The sequence below is a fragment of the Bacillus rossius genome, chromosome 1 (genome assembly GCF_032445375.1).
Source record: "Bacillus rossius redtenbacheri isolate Brsri chromosome 1, Brsri_v3, whole genome shotgun sequence".
Lineage (NCBI taxonomy): Eukaryota > Metazoa > Arthropoda > Insecta > Phasmatodea > Bacillidae > Bacillus > Bacillus rossius.
In genome coordinates, this window is record NC_086330.1 from 316,224,365 (window position 1) to 316,245,038 (window position 20,674).

Genomic DNA, 20,674 nt, shown 5'->3' on the forward strand with positions numbered 1-20,674 from the left:
AAAAATTGACAATAAGTCGTTTTCTGCTAATAGTTATGTTTTCTTTTGTATATATGAGTCAAATATGCATAATTATGGCTTGGATTATACTAAAGGACAGTGGATACAACCCAAAATAAAAACGAAGTGAATATAGAATATCAAAAAACACACCTGGAGTTAACTCATATAGGTGGAGGGGATGAGTGACGTACCTATGTGTGTATACATTTCTGAACCAACAATATGCAGTGGGATAGATATAATTGAAGGATTTGGTGTATTAACAGAATTTTCTCTAAAACGTTCAAGGCAGTATTTCAGAATTTCTACAAGCAGAATTCGCCACTCCTCTACCGAAAACGGTCCTGTGTACTTGTAATTCGATTGGCATACGTACGCATAATTAAGCATGTGCCAAAGCTAAACGCAGAGGGCTTAACATCGAGAAGGCTATAAGCACGTCGCACATCGAGCGTTACACCTCCCTTCTCCCACGGTTTGTTTGATCCCGAAGAGGTGTTTTGAACGGACAATGCGACGCCACGCCCAATGTCTGCGTGGTGATTAGAGGTTCGGTGGTAGATTCCCTGTCTAGTTGGGAATCTTTCAGGTTGAAACATGTCCTATTCATGACTATGCGTTGCGTTGTCTTTCCACCGCCACACCACAGAAAGCAATGTCAATGGTCAAGACAACTTTCCGCACGTCGCGGTTCCCCGGGGACATGGCGTCAAGGGCCGGACCCTCGCACGACTATGACAGTGTCTCCCCAGCGAGGTCATTGTTAGCGGCGCGCACATAAAATATAAAACGAGCACAATAAAGAAGCCGGTTCTTAACTTCAGTGGTAGCAAAAGTCGTAGAGCCAGTCCGTAAAGACTTAGACTGCGACTTCAGGACAAAAAAAAAAAACAACTCGTATGACCACCACTGCCACGGCCAGCTAAACAGCTCTGAGTTGAGGATACGATATTCAAAACTACACCATGTAACTCAGTTCTTTTTCCGATGTAAGCAGTTATTGGGTATTTTAACCAATATTCGTGGTAAGACAATCTTTTTTCTGTCCAAAAAGAACTCAGAAGTTTAACAGTTTTGCTGATTATTGGACTGGCCGATACAAAGACTTACGAACAAAGATGCAATAATGACTTTTAAAGCATTTTAAATGTAATGCAGGTTAAGCGATATTGCTATGTTAGTATTTACATGGGGAAAATAGTCCGTTTCCTTTTTGGTAGGCTCGACTTCACCTGCATTGTTGAATATTTATGAAGTAAAGTTTCAAAAATAAGATTATAAGATAATTAGTAGGAATTTCCCAGTTGAGGAAACCCAGGACAATGATGCATTTTAAAAAAGTCAATTAAGAATATATGCCTGATTTATTAGTTTAAAAATTGTATTGTTTATATAGTCGAACATTCGAGTAAATGGTCCAGGATTATTATATAGCTTGCAAATGTTAACCCACCGTGAAGCACAAGTCCTCAGTTCAGTTACACTTACATATTTTGCTACCTCGGATTTTTTTTAACGCCACTTCAAGGTCATGATAACTGGATTCTTGTCAGCCACATTAATTCCAAAGTTGCAAGAACGCGTATTTTTCGAGTATGTTAGCTCAGGAGTAAGAGGTTGTTGCGCAACGTCGCGTGCACTACGAGAGGACCGTGACGCTGTGACGTCACGCCGCCGCACCTCTGCCCGCGTCACGCCGGTCGTCAGGCCCCCGGCGGCGTGACGTCACGGCGGCATTGCCCGAATACGGCGCTTCTCTCCACGACCCGCCGCCACTTCCGCGAATTATCACCAACAACCAGGTTCCGCCTACCGCCCTCAACGCCTGCTCGAAGCCTCGAAGCCTCGCAGCGGGAGCCACAACCCACGGTTATTTCTGTTTCATCGTGTAGCACATCTATGCAGCTGATTCACACTGACTGGACTACAGAGCTCTCAACACGCCCTTGACGACCATGAGACAGTTAGTTATAAACTAGGAGAAGAATCATGTGTAACCTGCAAAAGGACTTCACCTTGTCACTGACCAATCAGCACTCTAAAAAGCATGGTTATACATAGACCAGCCGAGTCTAGCGTGGAGGGAATTGAATCCGCGCAATAATCGTGGCTCTACTAATAGCTCATTATTTAAAAACTTCACGTGAAACACCTGGTCTACTTGCAGCTTAGCCACTTCTGACAATTTTTGTAGGCAAAACCGGTGTACCTTAAATTATGTTAAGATTTATGCTATATAAATAATACTACACAAAATTATCCCCAAAATAAATAGTCTACTGGTCAGAAGTTGGTCCTTGATAGAGCTATTGTACATCAATTCTAACCACATGTGTCAGCACTAGCTATTCTAAGCACCGCCATTTTCCTCGAAAATGCGTCTCCACTAGATTTTCCAGTGGTTATTTTAACGGTTCTGTACCGTAATAATAAAGGTACCCCGCACACTCCTATACTTAACAACATTTTTCGTGAATACATCACATTAGGGAACTTTCACTGTAAAAAATATGCCTGTTCAAGATAAATTGAAAATTTTAAACTATTATAGGCAGATGTAAAGGTTCCAAAATGAGTACTGTAGCATGGAGATACTAATTTATAGACTTGGTGTCCGTTCTAAAGTTGAAGCTACACTGGTTAGCAATTAGTACGCAAAAGAAACCGTAGCTGTACAGATATAAAAGCTCGTACTAGAAGTTTAAAAAATTGAAAGGAACTCGCTAAGAAGAATCGTAAAAATTGCCGTCATGACGTGAGTATCGTAAAACAAAGATGTTAACACATGACTAGGGAATTGAAATAATTAAATTCATTGAAACCAAAAAAAATGTTTTCCCATCCACCCGCAGCCGGGAGTAGCTGAGTGTTGCAGATGCCTCGGCGAGGACGCGGACGGCGTGGGTTCGAGTCCCGGCACGCCCAGAGGCGCGTGGGCCCGCGGCGTGGGCCGGCCGGTCATCCTTGGACCGCCGCGTGGCCGCTGTCCTTCGCGCGGCTCCACGCCCCGCGCTACTCGCGACGCGGTTATACAGCCATCTACTCCACATAGCTCCCTCCCTAATGGTGCTCGCGCGGAAAGGAAACCTCCATACTGCGTCATGAACCTACTTTCAACACGCTTGGCATCCTCTGCATTCAACTGTTACACACTTCGCTATAGTAAAATTAGAGGATTGTGGTTTACTGGTATCTATTTAAATAATAAGAATAACAATTACTCTAAGTAGGTCAATACAAATAGCTGCAAAACGATTTTTTAACGGAGAAATTTTTTAGAAAGGATAACTTTTTCTTTTAATTTTTTTTTTAGAATTAATATTTTAAGAATCTAAATCATTGAAATGGGTGATTTCATTATATGTTAGAGTTTTTTAAATTATTGTGCAGAATTTTAAACACGTCTACGGACATGCGGCAAACTTGTCACTATTATTGTACAGTTGACGATAATATCTCTGGTTTAGTCTACAGAAAACAACTTGTGCCCGTAAATACCAACATGATTTTGGGTGATCGTGGCGGCTTCCAGAACTGTACAAGCCAAGCGGGGCTCATGACACACGTGTGCAAGAGCGAACCCTCGGCCCCTCAGTATGCTTGGAGAGGGGGGGGGGGGGGGAGGACAGACTGGTCGTGCAACTCGCCGTCCAGTCTGGCTGCACACCCAACTGCCTGCATCCGCGACTGGCCAGTTTCACAAGGGAAATGGGGGACGAATAAATTACCAATGAATCAATAATTAATTAAATATAAAGCGAGGAACTATCAGATGGAATGAATGTACTATGACGGGTGGATGCAAACCTTCCAAACAGCAAAGGGACTTGCATTACTCCTGTATCTGTACTATTGCCACTTACGTCACTAAAAGCCTCGGTAGCTCGCACTTGTACAACCTCGACGGACGGAAGCGCGCGAGAGGTCAGGAACCACGGTACACTACACAGGCGCTTATTCCAACCAATGCGACGCGTGCGAGCTCCATCTACATCAGCTTTGGGAGAGGGTGGCTCGAGCGGTGATGTGTGTCCGTCTCGCTCGGGAGACGGGACAACCACTCGCCCTGACCAGACAGATGCCAGTGAAGAACCCGACTATTCATCTGAGACTATAGAGCATCCCACTCTTAGATTGCAGTGTGGAAGTAAATGGGCGCATTCTCTCTCTCTAACACACGCCGATTGCCGTTAGCACTGTCCTTGTTTCTTCGTGCGTTGTTGCCAAATATCAAACGAAATTAAAATTTTACATTTTTGGACCAAGCTTTTTTTTTCATATTGTATAGCATCGAAATACGCATCAGGCAATGCTTATTTTGAATACTTAACAACATTTTAAGTGTCCGAAAAAATTAAAAAAACATAACTTATTCGCTGCGAACTGTTTTGAAGTATTCCGGTATTTTTCACATCAAAAAGAAAAAACCTACATGTGTATTTCATTCAGATTTTTTTTATTAATAAATTAATGCCTTAGGACGCCACCGAACAAATGTTAAGACAAAAACTGTTCAGGTTTCACTTACATAATTTTTTTAATATATTGAAATGCATTTTCTCACAAACTGACACATCAAAAGTTGACCAGCGGAAAACTTTTTTTCTATTAAAGAAAGATGGGGGACGAAAGCGTGAAAAATGTTCACAATGAATTGAATTAGTTTTTTAAAGCAGCTCCATCTCAATTGCTTCTACAGTTTCCATGGAAATAGCTGTTAAAGATGTGTCTTATCAATACAAGAGCGTGCGCTGCCGTCGTAAGAGGAAACAGGGTCGTGTGTTTAGATAAGTGGGGTTCTGTCCTACAAGCAATTTCAAATACATGGCTTCCTTAGTCAACAAAAATATTTTAATCGATTGTTGAACATATTATGTAAAATGTATGAAATAAATACGAAGGAATTTAATAGCGATCATGGTACAAAATTTTGAATTATTTTTCTATACTTCTCAACACCAAGCATCTTATCAAACATTGTTTTAGACAAAGTTTTGGAAAATAATTATGATATTTACAAACAATTTAAACAGATTTGATAAGGTGTCTACTAAGGCAGTTACGTTTTTTTCGTCCGGTGAAAATATTTTTCGGCATTAGGTACTCCGAGTTATCATACGTTAAAACGGATTCGATATTATTCATATTATTGGAGTTGTTGCGATTTTTCTGTTTTTCAAAAAATCTTCCCCATTTCGAACAAGTTGTTCAGATTTTTCCCATAACTTACTCGACCGAGAATTTCCATTACCGTATTTTATTTATCATTTTGGACATGACTTGTCCAAAAATACGGAATTTATCGGGCCTATGAAAATGTGATATATATATATATATATATATATATATATATATATATATATATATATATATATATATATATATATGGGATTTTTAGAACATAAAAGAAAACTATAAGAAATTTTCGTCTACAATAGGTAGTTTTTATTTGAAATTTACATAAAAGTGGCATTATTACAAATTTATATGTGTAATAGTATCAAATATTATAAATTACGATATAATTTCTTAAAATGCTTCTTGTTCGATCCGAATTACAAAGACACGCATCTCCTGAAATTCGTAATGTGTTAGAGATTTGGCAACAGCGCGCGCCATAAGCCGTGTACTGCAATCTAAGAGTGGGACGGGCTATAGCAACAGTCGTGTGGCCGAGGAAAATAGCCTACTGTAGTTGTAATTCAGCTTACATGCAAAATGGCCACTCCTGAGCGTATAGCATTGTCTTCTGCAAATTGCTAAGAGTGAATCTGTAATTTTAGTTTAACGTGCGCTCCCCACTGGAATTCGTCTAAGTCCCTGACCGTTGGATTGGTCGTAATGTTCGAAACGACGGAACTCTTTTTCGCTGGCCTCCACGTTCACCTAACATAACGGCATTCGATTTTTTTTCCTTCGGGGCTTTATAAAAAATCGTGTCTACGTTCCGCCGCTACCTAATGATTTGTCAGAGTTGAGACACAGAATAGAAGATGGTATTTATTCCATTACTTCGGACTTGTCACCGAAAAAAGTGGGAAGAATTGGACTTCACGTTGGATGTGTGTCGTATAACTAAATGTGCACACATTGGACATTTGTAAGAAAAACTAAGTTAGTTAAATTTAAATATGATACATGATTTGTTGTTAATAGTCTAATATGCAATTGAAACTGTGTACTGGAAGCAACTGGGACACAGGCCACGACGCGAGGTAAAGGGCAAGGGCGCACTGCCGAGGTGTTCCAGCCCTCAGCGGGCGACCGCACGTGTCCAACACACGTGCCGCACGCCGGAAGAAGTCGCTGGCAGTGACCTTGGGAGCGGCGCACAGCCCGCGAGGGGGAGCGGCGCACAGCCCGCGAGGGGGAGGCGCGAGGGGGAGGCGCGAGCCGGAAGCGACGGGCTAAAGTTTACAGAAGTAGTCCGAGCGGGCGACGGCCCAGTTTCCGGCGTCGCTCTCTCGTAATAGAAGCTCGGGGGAGAGGGCGGGAGGAGACGGCAGGCCCGTCTAGAGAGAGGGGCTGGCACCCGGCCAGGCGCCCACATGTCGCCGGCGACGAGCGGCGAGTCGGCCACTGCGAGGGCATCGTGCAGGGCAAACCAGCTAGCAGTTCCCACACTCGAAACACTTTAATATCAGATCACTTAAACTACTGAACATCGGCGGAATTACACTGCAAGACAACTTAAAAAAAAAACAACTTTAACTCATTCTCTAATGGAGCAATTTGCACTGTTTGCAAGCATATTTCTATTGATTTGCATAAACGTTTACAGTTTCCCATTTAGTGTGTTAAGTCCCCCTTCAGTCAGTAACACATCAAACATCGGACTCATAATCTTGGCCCGACCATACAGATTTCGAATTTCCATTATACTTCCCTGTTCATCCCAAAATTTACATCAACTATTTTGTTCACGTTACCGTTACCTATACTGGGAAGCTTCATTGATAATGATCCTATAGAACAACAATCGCCAATAGACGAGATTAGATTGTAATTGGCCTGACTTCTCAGCTTCTCTCGCCCATAGTATTTACCCACCAAGATAGATAAATAGTAATCATGTTTCACAATCGGCACCTTCACCAGTTATATAAACAAGCAGCAGTTCACCTTCTGGTAAGCATTGGAAGAAACACAACAAAAAAATCTTTCACCTTTTTGATAATAACCTACCGATGTAAGCAAAAACTAGCATGAACAAGTAGTTTCTCCCATAAATTGTTATGCTGGCAGCCGTAGAGCGACGAATACTGTAGCCCTCCGCCAGGGGCGCATGCGCCACTAGTACCAACACTTACCAACTCTTCCTCCTGGACCATCCTTCTTGTCCTGTATCGAACCTGCCAGCTTACTGCTTGCAATAATATAACCCCGCTTGAAATGACCACAGGTTTTTCCCTGGGCCCAACTTAACTTGTTATAGTCTAGAGTTGAAGATAAGGGAGTTAGTTAGTCGTGGCATCAGTTGCTGTCATGGCATCAGTTGCTGTCATGGCTGGCCACTCCCCTAACAAAGCACGCGATGCATGCTACCCTTTCTGCACGGCTGAAACCCAGACCCCTCCCAGACAAATACACGTAGTTTTAGTAATGTTAGGAAAATACAGGTCTCTCCCTCCACCTCTGGAGGCTCTCATTGTGGCGGTGCCGGAGCAGGATGGCGAGTAGTCGCCCCACCTCGAGGGACAGCTGCCGGCCACACACATCACCGCCAACTGACCCGACCGGCTGCCCGCTGCAACAACCGACCTCGGTCACGCACAGCCGGCCCCGTCACCTCACAGCAGTCAGCTCGCATTTGGGGTAACAAGTCCACGCATGGTTATTTCACAGCGCCGACGAAGGTACATCACGCCAGTTAGCCGATCTAACTGGTGGGGAGCTTCACTCCCCCGCCGAATTAGGTACACGTAACTTTACTAGCATTAACACGAAACCATGAAACTAAGCGTGTATAGACAAATGCAACGGATATTAAATGACGATTGTAGCCAGAAATCTCGAGCGATTTGAAAATGGCCCGAAAACAACCCGGAACTCCAAATGCCGCCTGGCGGCCGAGTCGGACGCCCACTTGAGCTAACTGCAAAGACTCGTATCTCCGGTTGACGACTAACGAGCCAGCTCCCTGCTCGAGTTGCGCGACAGTGATGGAGGGTGGAGGGTTGCGCAACTGACCTGCTGGCTGACACCAGGAGAGGGAGGTGGAAGGCCGGGCAGGCCACCGAGTGTGACAGCCGCGAGGTCGTCGCCGCTCCACTGCCGGGCCACCCGCGCCGCAGCCCGAGATATCCAGTCACTGATCAACTGCACGTTTCATGGTGACCAGTTTTTATAAAGTTAATCTTAGATGACAGACAACCGCTTTAAGGAACCCGCCCAGACAAAGCTTTTTGTTAGTGAGGCGACACTCTGTGGTATGAGCCTGAAGTACTTATTTTCTGTTTATTTTAGTAACGTCAGTTTTATTTACATTTATAATTTAGTTTATTAAATTTATTTGTTAATAATTTAATTGTTTTACTTTTGGTAAATCTGACTTTTATATATCTGGTTGGCAATGACTTTGGAAAGACTGGAATGAGCTGGAAGCGCGAATAAACAGACGCTTTATTTTATTTTAAGTCTATAGTTAACTTTTTATCCAACTTTTAAATGGTCATGGTATTTATATATAATTTTTGGGGAGCGTAGACACTAAGTTTTTATTATTATTATTTATATTTGTATTAACGTGTGCGAATATAAACTGCAGAAAGTGCGAGTGACTTTTGGGCGCGTACGTGCAACTAGTGGCGCAAGGCGCGGCCAGTGTGTACGAAGCATTCTAGCCGAGGCCAGTGGTTATGGCAGGTCACGGCATGTTCGGCGCGATGCCGTAAATGGAACTTTTTATAAAGGCTATCGTGTCTACGAGGATGTGTGTCACGCCTGTAATGCTCATGGGACCTTCCTGTACTCTACGAGTTGCGCGAGCAAGATTTCCGTGTCCAAGAGTGAAGTGGATATTCGCCAGCGGAATCGTGCAAACACAATGCTAAGGGGAAGTTCAGGATATTGCTGATATTGCACCACCGTCAGACATTTTTGTGAATAATTCCAATACTTTTAACTAAAAAAAATCACATTGAAAGATTTTATTTAAAAAATATATATAAGGTTGAAATTTGTACTGTAAAAAAGAAGTGACACAGTGTCCCGCCTGAGACAAGGGTCTACATGGATGGAATGGAGCTGACACTCACAGGAGCCGGCTGTCCTATCCGAGGGAGAATACTCTTACAGGTTGTAACACCCGGTGCAGGTTCTCGAAAATTATCAGGGGACTTGCAATAAACCTTCACCTTCATTTCTCCGCCATGTAATGTCATGGTTACCACTCAAATCTTACAGTTGCTCTATGCACGACGAGGAGATTGGACGTCGATAAAAATCACTACAAAACAAACCGTTGTGGGCGCACGGCAAGAACCAACTAAGGCCTGCGGTAGGGAAGCATCCCAAACATCTGCCAGGAACCACGGGAAACAAACACCTCGGATGGCCGGAGCGGGTCTTCCAGAATGAGAGAGTCCAGTGTCCAGCCACTAGCCCTTACCGGTCGTCAAATGGCCCGCAGAGTTTTTGTCGGAAATGCGCCTCTGTTGAACATCAAGTCATGTAAAGCGGATATATAAATATGGAGATACCCTGCACCTACTTACGCCACTTTCAGTATTTTAAAACACTGATGCATTTATTTAATGACTAAGAACTTTTTTTTCCTGTTTTAAAAAGATTACGAAAGAAATAAACTTAACAAATTAAACTGTTACGCAGCGGTCGCCAGCAAAGTGCTGTGAGGCTGAACAGAGCAGAACATGACCGTAATGACTGACAGTTCCCAGCCGCCCACCAGGGGAGGTCGCACGTCCAACGAGAGCTCACGGCGACGTCACGCCCTCCCCCCGCTCCCACTCACACGTATTGCTTTTCGTATTGTAGGGCTTTTCCTGTAACTGTATCACGATAGTCACTTGCGCGCTATTTTACACACATTATATTAGGGCTACACTACGTGAATACGTGCTGTCATTATTTGTGGCAAAACTACAAATTCAAGGGAGGTATCGAGTTTAGATTTTAGAAATAGTCCTTGAATAAAATTAATCACGAGAAAAAAAGATTACATTTCATGTATGACGGCGCCTTTAAGAACATCGGAAGCCTGCTGTATTATTGTATGTCCTGTCGCATCAATTATTTCTGCGCACTATACGTGCGACGTAACAGCGTGCCTTTACCTCTGAATGACTTAATGCATCTAATATACATTTTGACAACAGTTGTGCGCATCACACTGCACCCAATGTAATTTTAATTCAAATCAATAAAATCAAAAGTATCAGCCCTGCCCCGTCCTGCAATCTTACTTTTCTAAATGTACAGCATGGGTTCTGCAGGGGAAATAAGTGGTTTTCCTTGTAAACAGCGGAAACAGGATCATACTTCGGTCCACGCCCTCGACAATCAACCCGCCAGGGTCTAACACATTATGCCAGGCGGAAATGTCACGTAGGTGTAAAAAAAAAAAAAAAAAAAAAAAAGACCGTCGCATGACCTCCTCCCAAAGAAACAATTCCCCGACCGTACGCTAACAAGCGAATAACAGGAACACACGGTACACCCTCTCATCACACTCGCCGAGGGTCGCACCGGCCTCCTGAGAGGTGATCCGCGTCGCTGTTCTGCATCCGGGATCAAGTCCCGCCTCGAGCCTGGGCCTACACTGTTTAAACAAACTGAGCCATTAGGCACAATGTGTATTCATCGATGTTAGTGAATTTTATCTCATCTGCTCAAGTACAAAGTTCAATTGCAATATAATTGTACATTGTACATTTTGTAATAGGCACGTGCATTTCGTAGCTACTTGGACATTGTAAATTTATTATCACAAATTTGGTGCAATTCGGGAATAACTTAAAGTATGAATATAAAACTATAGTGCAATGATAAAAAAAAAGCTTTAACTTCAGTGTATTTCACATACACATCATAAAGAAAATTTTTTCAAGATAGTGATGAACATTAAAGATGCACATTCGTGTATTTTAACCTAAGCTTGCAGCCCAATCCTTATCTAGAAAAAAAAATTCATTACACAAAATCGTACTTCTTTTAAAAAAAAATTAACAGAAAAAAGTAAAATGATTAAATCTTTTTTGTATGTGTAATATAACTATTTTTGCAGCGTACTTAGGATACGCGAGTTGAGATCCATCCACAAGCAATGCCGGGACAGTGCATACTCGTTACGGAACACCACAACACACGGCAAGCCCAACGCGCGGGCTATGATTGGGGGGGGGGGGGGGGGGTTTTTTGTTAGTCACAATTACCGGCGGGCGGGGCGCAGGAAGCGAGCTGAGCAAGTGTTTAGCACGCGCCTGAACTCGGCGCTCATTAGCCACCCACTGACTCGCTGCATGGCTTTCATCGCAACTAAAAACAATGATTACCTACCCTACACACACCGTTACTCGTTACCGTTTCCTTGCCAAAATAGAAAAGGCATGTCACCACTTGGGAAGTAGTATACGTTACTGTTTTTAATGTTGCGTTTAAATTATCCTTTAAAATCTCATAACGTAGATTTATTTTTATTTTTTTTTTGTTTTAAAAGATTAGTTAAGTAAGCTAGGAACAATAAAGCCTTAACTACGAAATATAAATCAACGCAACCCTCACACTGTTATTTAAATATATTCAAAAATCATCACAAATACTTATTTGTAAGTAATTAGGTGCGGTAGGATAGTAAAATGTCCTAAATGGAGGGTGGCGCTACATTTGGTGTATATTATACGTTAGCTGCGGCTAAAATATCCGTAGTTTTTTTTTTTTGCATAATATTATTTCGACCGCTTTTCTTAATAATAAAGCAGGTCTCTCAATAATGCCCTAAGTAAATGTATCAAAATGGAACACGTGAACAATTTAACTAGAATAAATCCTCCAATAGAAACTGGCAACCGCTCCGGTTCACCCGACATAAGGGCGACTATGATTGGCGCATGGCTGCACTCTCACCTCTGCGCGCAGGGCAGCCGCATCTTCCGAACACACACCGAGCCTGCCACTGGGCTCGCACTGTCGGAGGACGCGGGTTCGAATCATGGACCCGCAAGGCTCGTGTCAGACTTTCCGTGCTCTCCAGAAATCACCCCGGACAAACTGCCAGATGGTTCCTTGCTACATGTCATGCTTTACACTGCGTATTAGGGTCATGTGTTTGTCTAATGTCCTCACCGTCAACATGGCGCAAAACCTCAGAAAAAAAATAACAAACCACACTGACAGCTATAAAGATCAAGAAAACACTCGTTTTAGCCAGTATCATTGTCCATGTATTTGATCGATAACTATAGATCCAACCATAATGACACACAAAAGGAAAGCGATCAGTTCGGGCAACCCAGACAAAGGCTGCAAAAGCCTACGAACCTTATTAACATGCATGAACGCTTATCCGGTGCCTAACTCGATGCCAGAAGATACCCAGAGCGCACGACGAGGCTAGGGCGGCCGCCCCTTGTTTATGTTCCCGAGGGGAGGGTGTGCCTGGCCTGCCTCGTGTCGCCTGCAGACAAAGAGCGCGCTGTGAGGCTGTGACGCCCGGAAGGCACTGCGCGTGCCGCCGCTTGCAGCTGGAGGGTTAGCTGCGGCCGACACCTACTTGCCGCACTCTTCCTGGTGGCAACATAATGCAACCAAGCCGCAGTGAACGTGCAGCACAGCTGACACACGGCATGATGCAGCAACATTCTTATCAACAGACTTCACAATCTCACGGGTTTACACGTGCAGTGCACCTTCGTATCCGGCGTAGCCTCTGGGCGCACGATTAAAACTGTAATGGTACGGTCAATCAGTATCGCACGATACTGATAATTTACAAATAAATGTATTTTTTTTTATCAGTAGGCTACAAAGTCTGTACTTTTAGGTGAACGCACCTTGCAATTAACACAACTCCTAAAATATCGGACGGTGTACAAGGATTTCACTCATACAAATTTGCTGTGAAACTTCATTGCTCATGAGCAATTTTCATAATTGAAAATTTGGTGTACGTTAAGGATCATGTTTTTAGCATGGCTAATGTTCTTAATAAATGAAATTAAGTTGTCGTTTCCACCAATCGCGCCCCTCCTCGCGGCCAGGTCCGGCCAGAAGTGGAGCCGCCCACGGTCTGGAAGAGAGGTCGTTACGAGAAATATCACTTTACGAATAAGGCAGCCATTTTAAATGGCAAATCAGAATACGGTGAGGGCCGGCTTGAGTAATGAAGAAACCCAATTCAAACTGACAAATAACTACTTGAATATCTAAGTTTACAAGCACCCGGAGCTGGTTTGTACGTCGTAAACATGAAAGTGTGTGTGACACTTCCGCCACGCTATACCGCCATATAAAGACTTTGTTGCTACTCCGAAGTTTAGGCAAGTGACCTTGAAAATGATTTCCCCTTTTTTCTTGATTTTAACAATTTTGATCCTATAACTTGTTTCGAACTGATAATAAGAGTACGTATTTATAGTTTTATTTTAGGTTATTTAAATACATTTTTGGCATTAAAGAATATTGTAGATGTAACGGTTTAACACACATTAGAAATATCGCCGAGAAATAGTAATAACATCAAGCGGGCAATGAAATAAGTTACAGTACACTAAACCACGATCGCATACATGAAAAAAATGCCTTAAGTAATAAAAAGGAAAAAATAAATTTTCTTCGTGTTTGGTAACTTAAACCAATCTGGGAGCGAGTAAAAAAAACTATCGCCAAACAAAGACAACCCTGAGGCTCAAAATCAGTCGCTTTAAAAAAAAAAAACAGGTTGTCAGTCCCAACTACCAACTCGCCCACGTGGAAGAAAGACCAATGCCTCAGGAACCGCCAGAACAACAATCTCTGCCAGAACTTTCACGAGCCACCGGCCTGCCACGCCCACACAGGGGGAAAAAAACCAGTATCACGCCTATTAAGCCAGTCGCTATCAGCGATGATCCTCGTTATCTTAATTACTAGTAATGGGTTCAGCCACCAAGTTAACTGGCGCAACGCCAACAGGGGTAATGAACAGTTCCTACATCCAAGTCAGGCCAAGAAGAAAAATAGCACGGACAGGATAACGGAAAACGAAGATTATTCTGAGACCAATATTCGTCCACAGTAACCATGTGAAATACGTGCGAGGTCACACGAAATGAAAAAAAAAAAAAAAAAAAAAAAAATCAACTAAATGAAACATTGAATGGAAAGAAATATTTATCATAACAAAAGTAATTTCAAATAATAAAATATTTTCAGTGTCTTAGCTGAACAACGTCCTACAAGAAACTGAAATAAAGCCTCAAATGTGTCAATGAAGTCAAGCCAGTCCATTACGTAAACCAAACCAGTGTGAACGTCGCTTTAATGGCAAAGATATATTCAGCGGAAGCAAATGGCGGCTTGCGCCTCGTGAAGAAAGAAGAGGCTGAGTAGACGTTGCAGCGGAAAACGGCCTGGCCGCATTGTGAGCCACACCAGCGACTGGGCACCGGCACGAATATGGCCGCATCACGGCACAGTTGGGAAAACCGCAACCGACAAAGGCACCGGTCGTAAACAGCCGGGGCGGGCTGGGAATGAAAGAGCGCGCACGCCGCGGCGCGCAGAAACACAACCAGCCAAGCAGTGACGTGACGCCAACTGAGGGCAGCGGGGGACCAGCCAGGGTGCTGGAGGGGAAGGGGGCGGAGAGACATAAAAACAAAAATACTGCTATTATGAAATTGTTCCCTATGTCTGCGGGTAACCTGACTACCGCGTCCCCATGAAAATGCTTTTAAAATACGACACACGTTCAAAGATGGCGAGAGGGGGAAAAATAAAAATAAAAATATTTACTCAAACTTCGGAGCGAATACGTTTCATCTAGCAAAACAAAGAAATCAACCGAAAAACTCTTCTTCGAAACACTTAGCTATGTAATGTTTACGTTTGATAATACAAACATTTGACTAATTGTAAAAATATCTGAAAATATTTTGACATCAAGCTTTAGACTTAAATTACCTTCACATTTTTAACGAGGAGTACTGACAGAATATTTATCTATCGTTCTTTACCTTCCGCTACTACAGAGGTACTAAAAATTGGAAATATTTCTATAGAAATTTTGCACACGGACGCAAAACATAACTATCTTTGTACATCACAAAAAAGATTTCGAAAAACTAAAATATAGTCCTGCACAGTTACCGCTCAAAAGAATGCTCTTAGTACTAAATTGTAGGTTTCACAAAGAATGTTTTTGAAAAATTAGTGCCAAAATACTTTACTGTAATGTATTTCCTAGCATTTAAAAAATTGCACCTTATGTTGAAATAATGTTTCATCATAATTTGGCACACTACATAACTTCTTCGAATAAACAATAATATGCATAGTTAAATCTACTCCACAGGAATGTACAATATATTTTCCTCTGTTATATTTGACGAGTTACAAGAAAATGTTTTGGCGCATAGTTTCCAAATTTTTTGTTGTAAAATTAACAAATATTTCTACAAAAAACGACGTACGTGAATCAATCAGCATACTGACGGGAATGATTTTTTTAAAATCAAATATGTGAATTAATATTTTTACGTAGTTAGCAACTTTTAACTGAGAAAATAACAGCTGTAAAGGTATACATACATACATACATACATACATACATACATACATACATACATACATACAAACAAACAAGACGAACCTGAAAATGAGCTCTTACACACGCAAGGTACAGGCAACCACACGAGGGGCACGCGAGGAGTGTGGCGGAAGGTAAGCCTCTAGGCCGTCAAGGACGGGCGCCGCTGCTCCAAGGCTTCCGTCCTCGGACACGCGACGTACAAACACTCAGTCAACACTACAGCCACTACTTGCGTCATTTAGCATTTTCCCTTACCTTCTTCAGGTGTTTGTTGACCCATTTGGTGAACGTCTTCTTCTGGATGGCGTCTCGTTCGTCTGCAAGGACAACAACACGAGGTTAACTGCTGTATCGCAAAAGGCCAGTACTACAAACACCACATACCATAAAACAAACATCGCAAAAACCCCGCCACTTCACAAGCGCTAAAAATCAAACACAATGTCCAGCAACATATTTTTACTATTTAGAATACAAACCTTGCGGGGAAAAAATATTATACTTAAATTACATAGTAAACTATAGACTACCAAAATTAATTTTAGGCCAAAGTTTTCTTGCTTATGTTCTTATGTAGATGAAATATCCACTTTTAGATAAAGATCACCTATAAGTCAAACAAAACGCATTCACATTACTTAAACTATCCAAGAAAAACAGTCAAACGGTTAGTAATCCCATTCAATTTTTTTAGTAATGGAATATATTTGCTGCACTTTACTCGGGTAGCAAGTAGACTGAAATGGCGTCAGAATTCGCGTATGACAAGGAACGGAAGAACATGAGGGTAAACCACACCCCAATGTTGTGATTGAAATCACAATCAGGCAAATACCGCTAAACTATAACTATGGAGTCGCACCTGTGTTTTCGTACCATGTGCGTCTCTGCCTGAGGACGGGAGCAGATAGCAGTTCCCGAAACGTCGCTTGTTTCGTCTTTTCGTTTTGCTGTGTTTTTGTCTCGTTTCAACTGTTATGCCGAATTTTTTGGGTTCGGTATTTTTGTGCTGTCATTTGTGGTGTTTTTTTTTTCGTTCTGTTAGTCCATTTTTCTTTGTTTGTTGACCATATTCCTGTTGTGGATTATTGTGTGGTGTTTATATCCTGACAACAGCAATTTTTTGATTAATTTGTGTTTTTGTCATTTGTTTTTCTTTGTAGTTTTCTTCTACAGACATACATGTGCTTAGCAATGGCGTATGTCCAAAAGCTTACATCAAGTTATAACTACAAAATAACCAAAAAATTTGTCACAGTACTTATAATTTTGTAAATCACTACCAAAGAATTAACAGATTACGCGCATTTTTTTTTTAAAATAAAATACACGTGGTTGAATATGGACAATCAGTAAGACATTCTACTGCCGTAACACGATAAAAACAAGAGCCCACAATGAAAACAACATAGGTGCTTCACCGCAGAATACAACCTAACCAACGCAGGCATGGGACCTACACACGCGTGATGAAACGAACAAATGTTTTAATTCGAGCACTTTTTTTTGCGCTCGGCGCGCACCAGACGATTACCACTAGTGCTCCCTCCTCAGCCCTGCTGCAGTTTGCTTTCATGTTTCATTTACGATTTATGTTCTCAACCAATGCGTGCCGACTGTAGTTGACTTATGTACTATCTACACACAGTTACAGCTAAGAAGCTGTTATCAGTACAAATATTGCCAGGAATATAAACATTTGCCTGCAACAGTCGCACAATAATCGCACAGGGCACATGTAGAAATGAATTAGTAAAATTAATCGCCAGAGTTTGTACAAGACGGATTGATGTCTCTATAAATAAAAAGTAACGCGCTTAACAAAACAATTAAACGAAATAATGCCCTTGAAGTAAAAAAAATCCCTATTCAAACCGCACTTAATTAAATGGCACACAGTTAACGAGAACAGGGGAATGAGTCAGCTTATCGTATAGTCGAAAGCATAAAAATATTTAATTGGTTTGTCACTGAAATTACTTAATTTTCGTGTATATACGCGAGAAAAAAAATTGTGACGAATTATAATTAATTTTTTAAGTTTTAAATTACTCAAGAGTTTTTGCGAGGTCGACGTATACAGATGTTATCATGCACGAGCCAATGTTGGTTTGAAAGCGGAGGATATTAAAATAACTAACGGGTTATATATAACTCTCAAAGCAGGCGAAAAAGGGGTGCATCATTCAATGGTCTGAAATATACCTTTCAGATCATTCCACCTGACATTTTCTTTGTACTGAACTGATAAGCAAACAAGCCAAAAGCTAAAAAAAAAAAAAAAAAAATGTCATCCATTTACTCAGTTCGAGAAACAAGTGTCATGTAACTAGTGAACGGTGCCAAAGCGTCGCTCAGTGTGGCAGTTGAGTGACTGGCGGGGCGCGCCCCAGGTAGCCGCCGGCAGCGCGGTTTATAGCCGTGACGCGGTCGTGTTGACACTGCCTGGCTCGCACCTGACGTCACGGCTATTGCCACGCGCGCCGCTGCTGCTGCTGCTGCGGGCCCTGCACCGCGTTGCGACACTCGCGCTCTCGCGACACAACTTGCGGCAATTAGCCTAGCTAGGTAGCCCATATCAGGCTACCGTTGTCAGTGTGTTCTGGGTCATCTTACACACTTGCTTCAAACAATCTCTCTCTATCACATTCGTAATGAACGGATCGACAAGGGTTCAATGATTTTTCAATGTAAATCACAAATCATTTAACTTTTTACTCGCAAGTAACAGCTTTTATCGCGACATTGAAATATCTCTACCGGCCACCGAGGACCCCATACCCAGCTGCCACTTAACGACGCAAATGCCTGAAAAATGAGTTTTTAATTTAAGTTAAAACTGTGACAGCGCAATTTAACAATGAAGAAAATACGTTTTAAACAAGTTTCTTTCCTCAATTTACTATTTCGCATTGGTATATGTGAAGAAAATCAGTCTTTTCAGTGCTTATTTTTTACACATTTGCCAATCATTTCACGCATTTTGATGGGGCATACAGATAAAAACACAGAATGGTCCTAAAATGTCCTAATACTTATTTACCAGGGCAGTGGATTGGTACTTGGGAAGGCAAAAATGCTAGTTCACTCTCAGCGAATTACTACAGCCTTGGAATGTTAGTTTATAATTGTCCAGTATTGCTGTATTTTACCAATTGACCCTCGTGAAAAACGCGAAAAATTATCACACACATTTGTGGTTCGTTTCTCAGTATGCAGAAGGGATGAAAAGTTGCAGAGATTATACTAGTTGGTTTGTGTGACAAATTGTTAATTTTTCTCCATAAAAAAATGGTAGGGCTATATCTGCTACGGGTAATGAGATAAGAAGTAAACCTAGGTTTACCCGGGTTAACTTAGCATTATCCAAGTTCGTTGGGTAAAGTCCAAATGATAACTAAAATAAATTGGAATTCGGCGTTCACCCGACGCTGACTCGATGATGTTGGGTGTTTATTTTTAAGCATGTGGAACAAAACGAGCGGGCGCCGACATCTCCCAAGCGCTCAGTGACAGAATGGCGGCAGAACAGAGTGCACGTACAATGATAGTCCAAATCCCAGATGTTGATAGGGGAAGAGATTTTCCGAACGTGCTTATGGCCATTATATGGAATTATCGAGGAAATGACTTGATGTAAGTTTTTGGACATACGCCATTGCTAAGAACTTTTTCTGTTGAAGAAAAACTAATAAATAAAATGTGTTTCCGTACCATGTGCGTCTCTGCCTGAGGACGGGAGCAGATAGCAGTTCCCGAAACGTCGCTTGTTTCTGTTTTGGTAAAACTATTGTATTTTTTTTTTGTCTTTTCGTTTTGTCGTGTTTTTGTCTCGTTTCAACTGTTGTGCTGAATTATTTTGGTTTAAATATTTTTGTGTTGTCATCATTTGTGTTGTTTTTTTTGTTCACTTAGTACTTTTTTCTTTGTTTTTTCTTTGTTTGTTGACCATATTTCTGTTTCGGAATATTTTGTGGTGTTTATATTCTTGTTGACAACAGCAATTGTTTGCTTAATTTTGTGTGTTTTTTGTCTTTCTTGTGTATTTTTATTTATTTTATTTATTAGTTTTTCTTCAACAGAAAAAGTTCTTAGCAATGGCATATGTCCAAAAACTTACATCAAGTCATGCACTCCCATTGCACAAATCTTTTAAAGATAATATCGAGGAAATGTTCTCAAGAAATCAGTTGTTTGTCGGGATAAAATATTTAATATATTGAACATGTATCACCCGAAAGGAAAAAAAACGTACACCTTGCAAATCAAAAATCGTTTTCTTGAGGACACGACTATAAATGGTGTAATTAAGACAAAATGTGCTACAAAGAAAGAAGTCCAAATGCAAGGCTGCAGGAAAATTTTGAAATTCTAAGTGTCTTGATCAAATTAATTTCTTTGTTATTAATAACGACATAAGTAATATTTTGTGAACTATTTTCATCATAATTTTGATTACATATCATTAAGAATTTTCTCATATAAATTACTTTAAATATTTATGTTTAGTTACGGTATCAATCATGGGCGTAGATCCCGGGGGGGCCAGGGGGGCCCGGGCCCCCCCTGGAATTAATGGGCCCCTCCTTGGGGGGGCCCACTTCGTGATTTTAAAGTTAATGATGTACACAACATATATATCAGATTATTATTTACAACGACGACAGACACTTTGACATGCTTTACATTCCTACCTTCGAGTTCCGTAGTTATTTTCCCCTACCCCTTCTGCGAAAGCCATGGTATGGAGTTTTCTAGTGAGAACTTTGAAACCCTTAATTCCTAGAAACCGTTCATTCCAAAGGACGAAGCTAGGGTAGGGTTCCTTTAGCATTTCCTCCCCATTGTTACGCACACTACCTTGTCCTCTGAAACGACAGTATTATAGGTTTCAGGTAGTCTGTTTTTAAAGTGGTTTTGCTC

At 41.6% G+C, this 20,674-nt stretch overlaps 1 protein-coding gene across 33 annotated transcripts in view; it reads right to left on the reverse strand.

The window, feature by feature from the left end:
* LOC134527943 (dystonin) overlaps window positions 1-20,674 on the reverse strand; it is a 667,118-nt gene that overhangs the window by 368,423 nt on the left and 278,021 nt on the right. For all 33 annotated transcript variants that reach the window (XM_063360992.1, XM_063361024.1, XM_063361021.1 and 30 more), the window contains exon 2: window positions 16,007-16,068. In XM_063360992.1, the coding sequence (XP_063217062.1) occupies window positions 16,007-16,068 (62 nt within the window). The remainder of the gene's footprint in view (window positions 1-16,006; window positions 16,069-20,674) is intronic.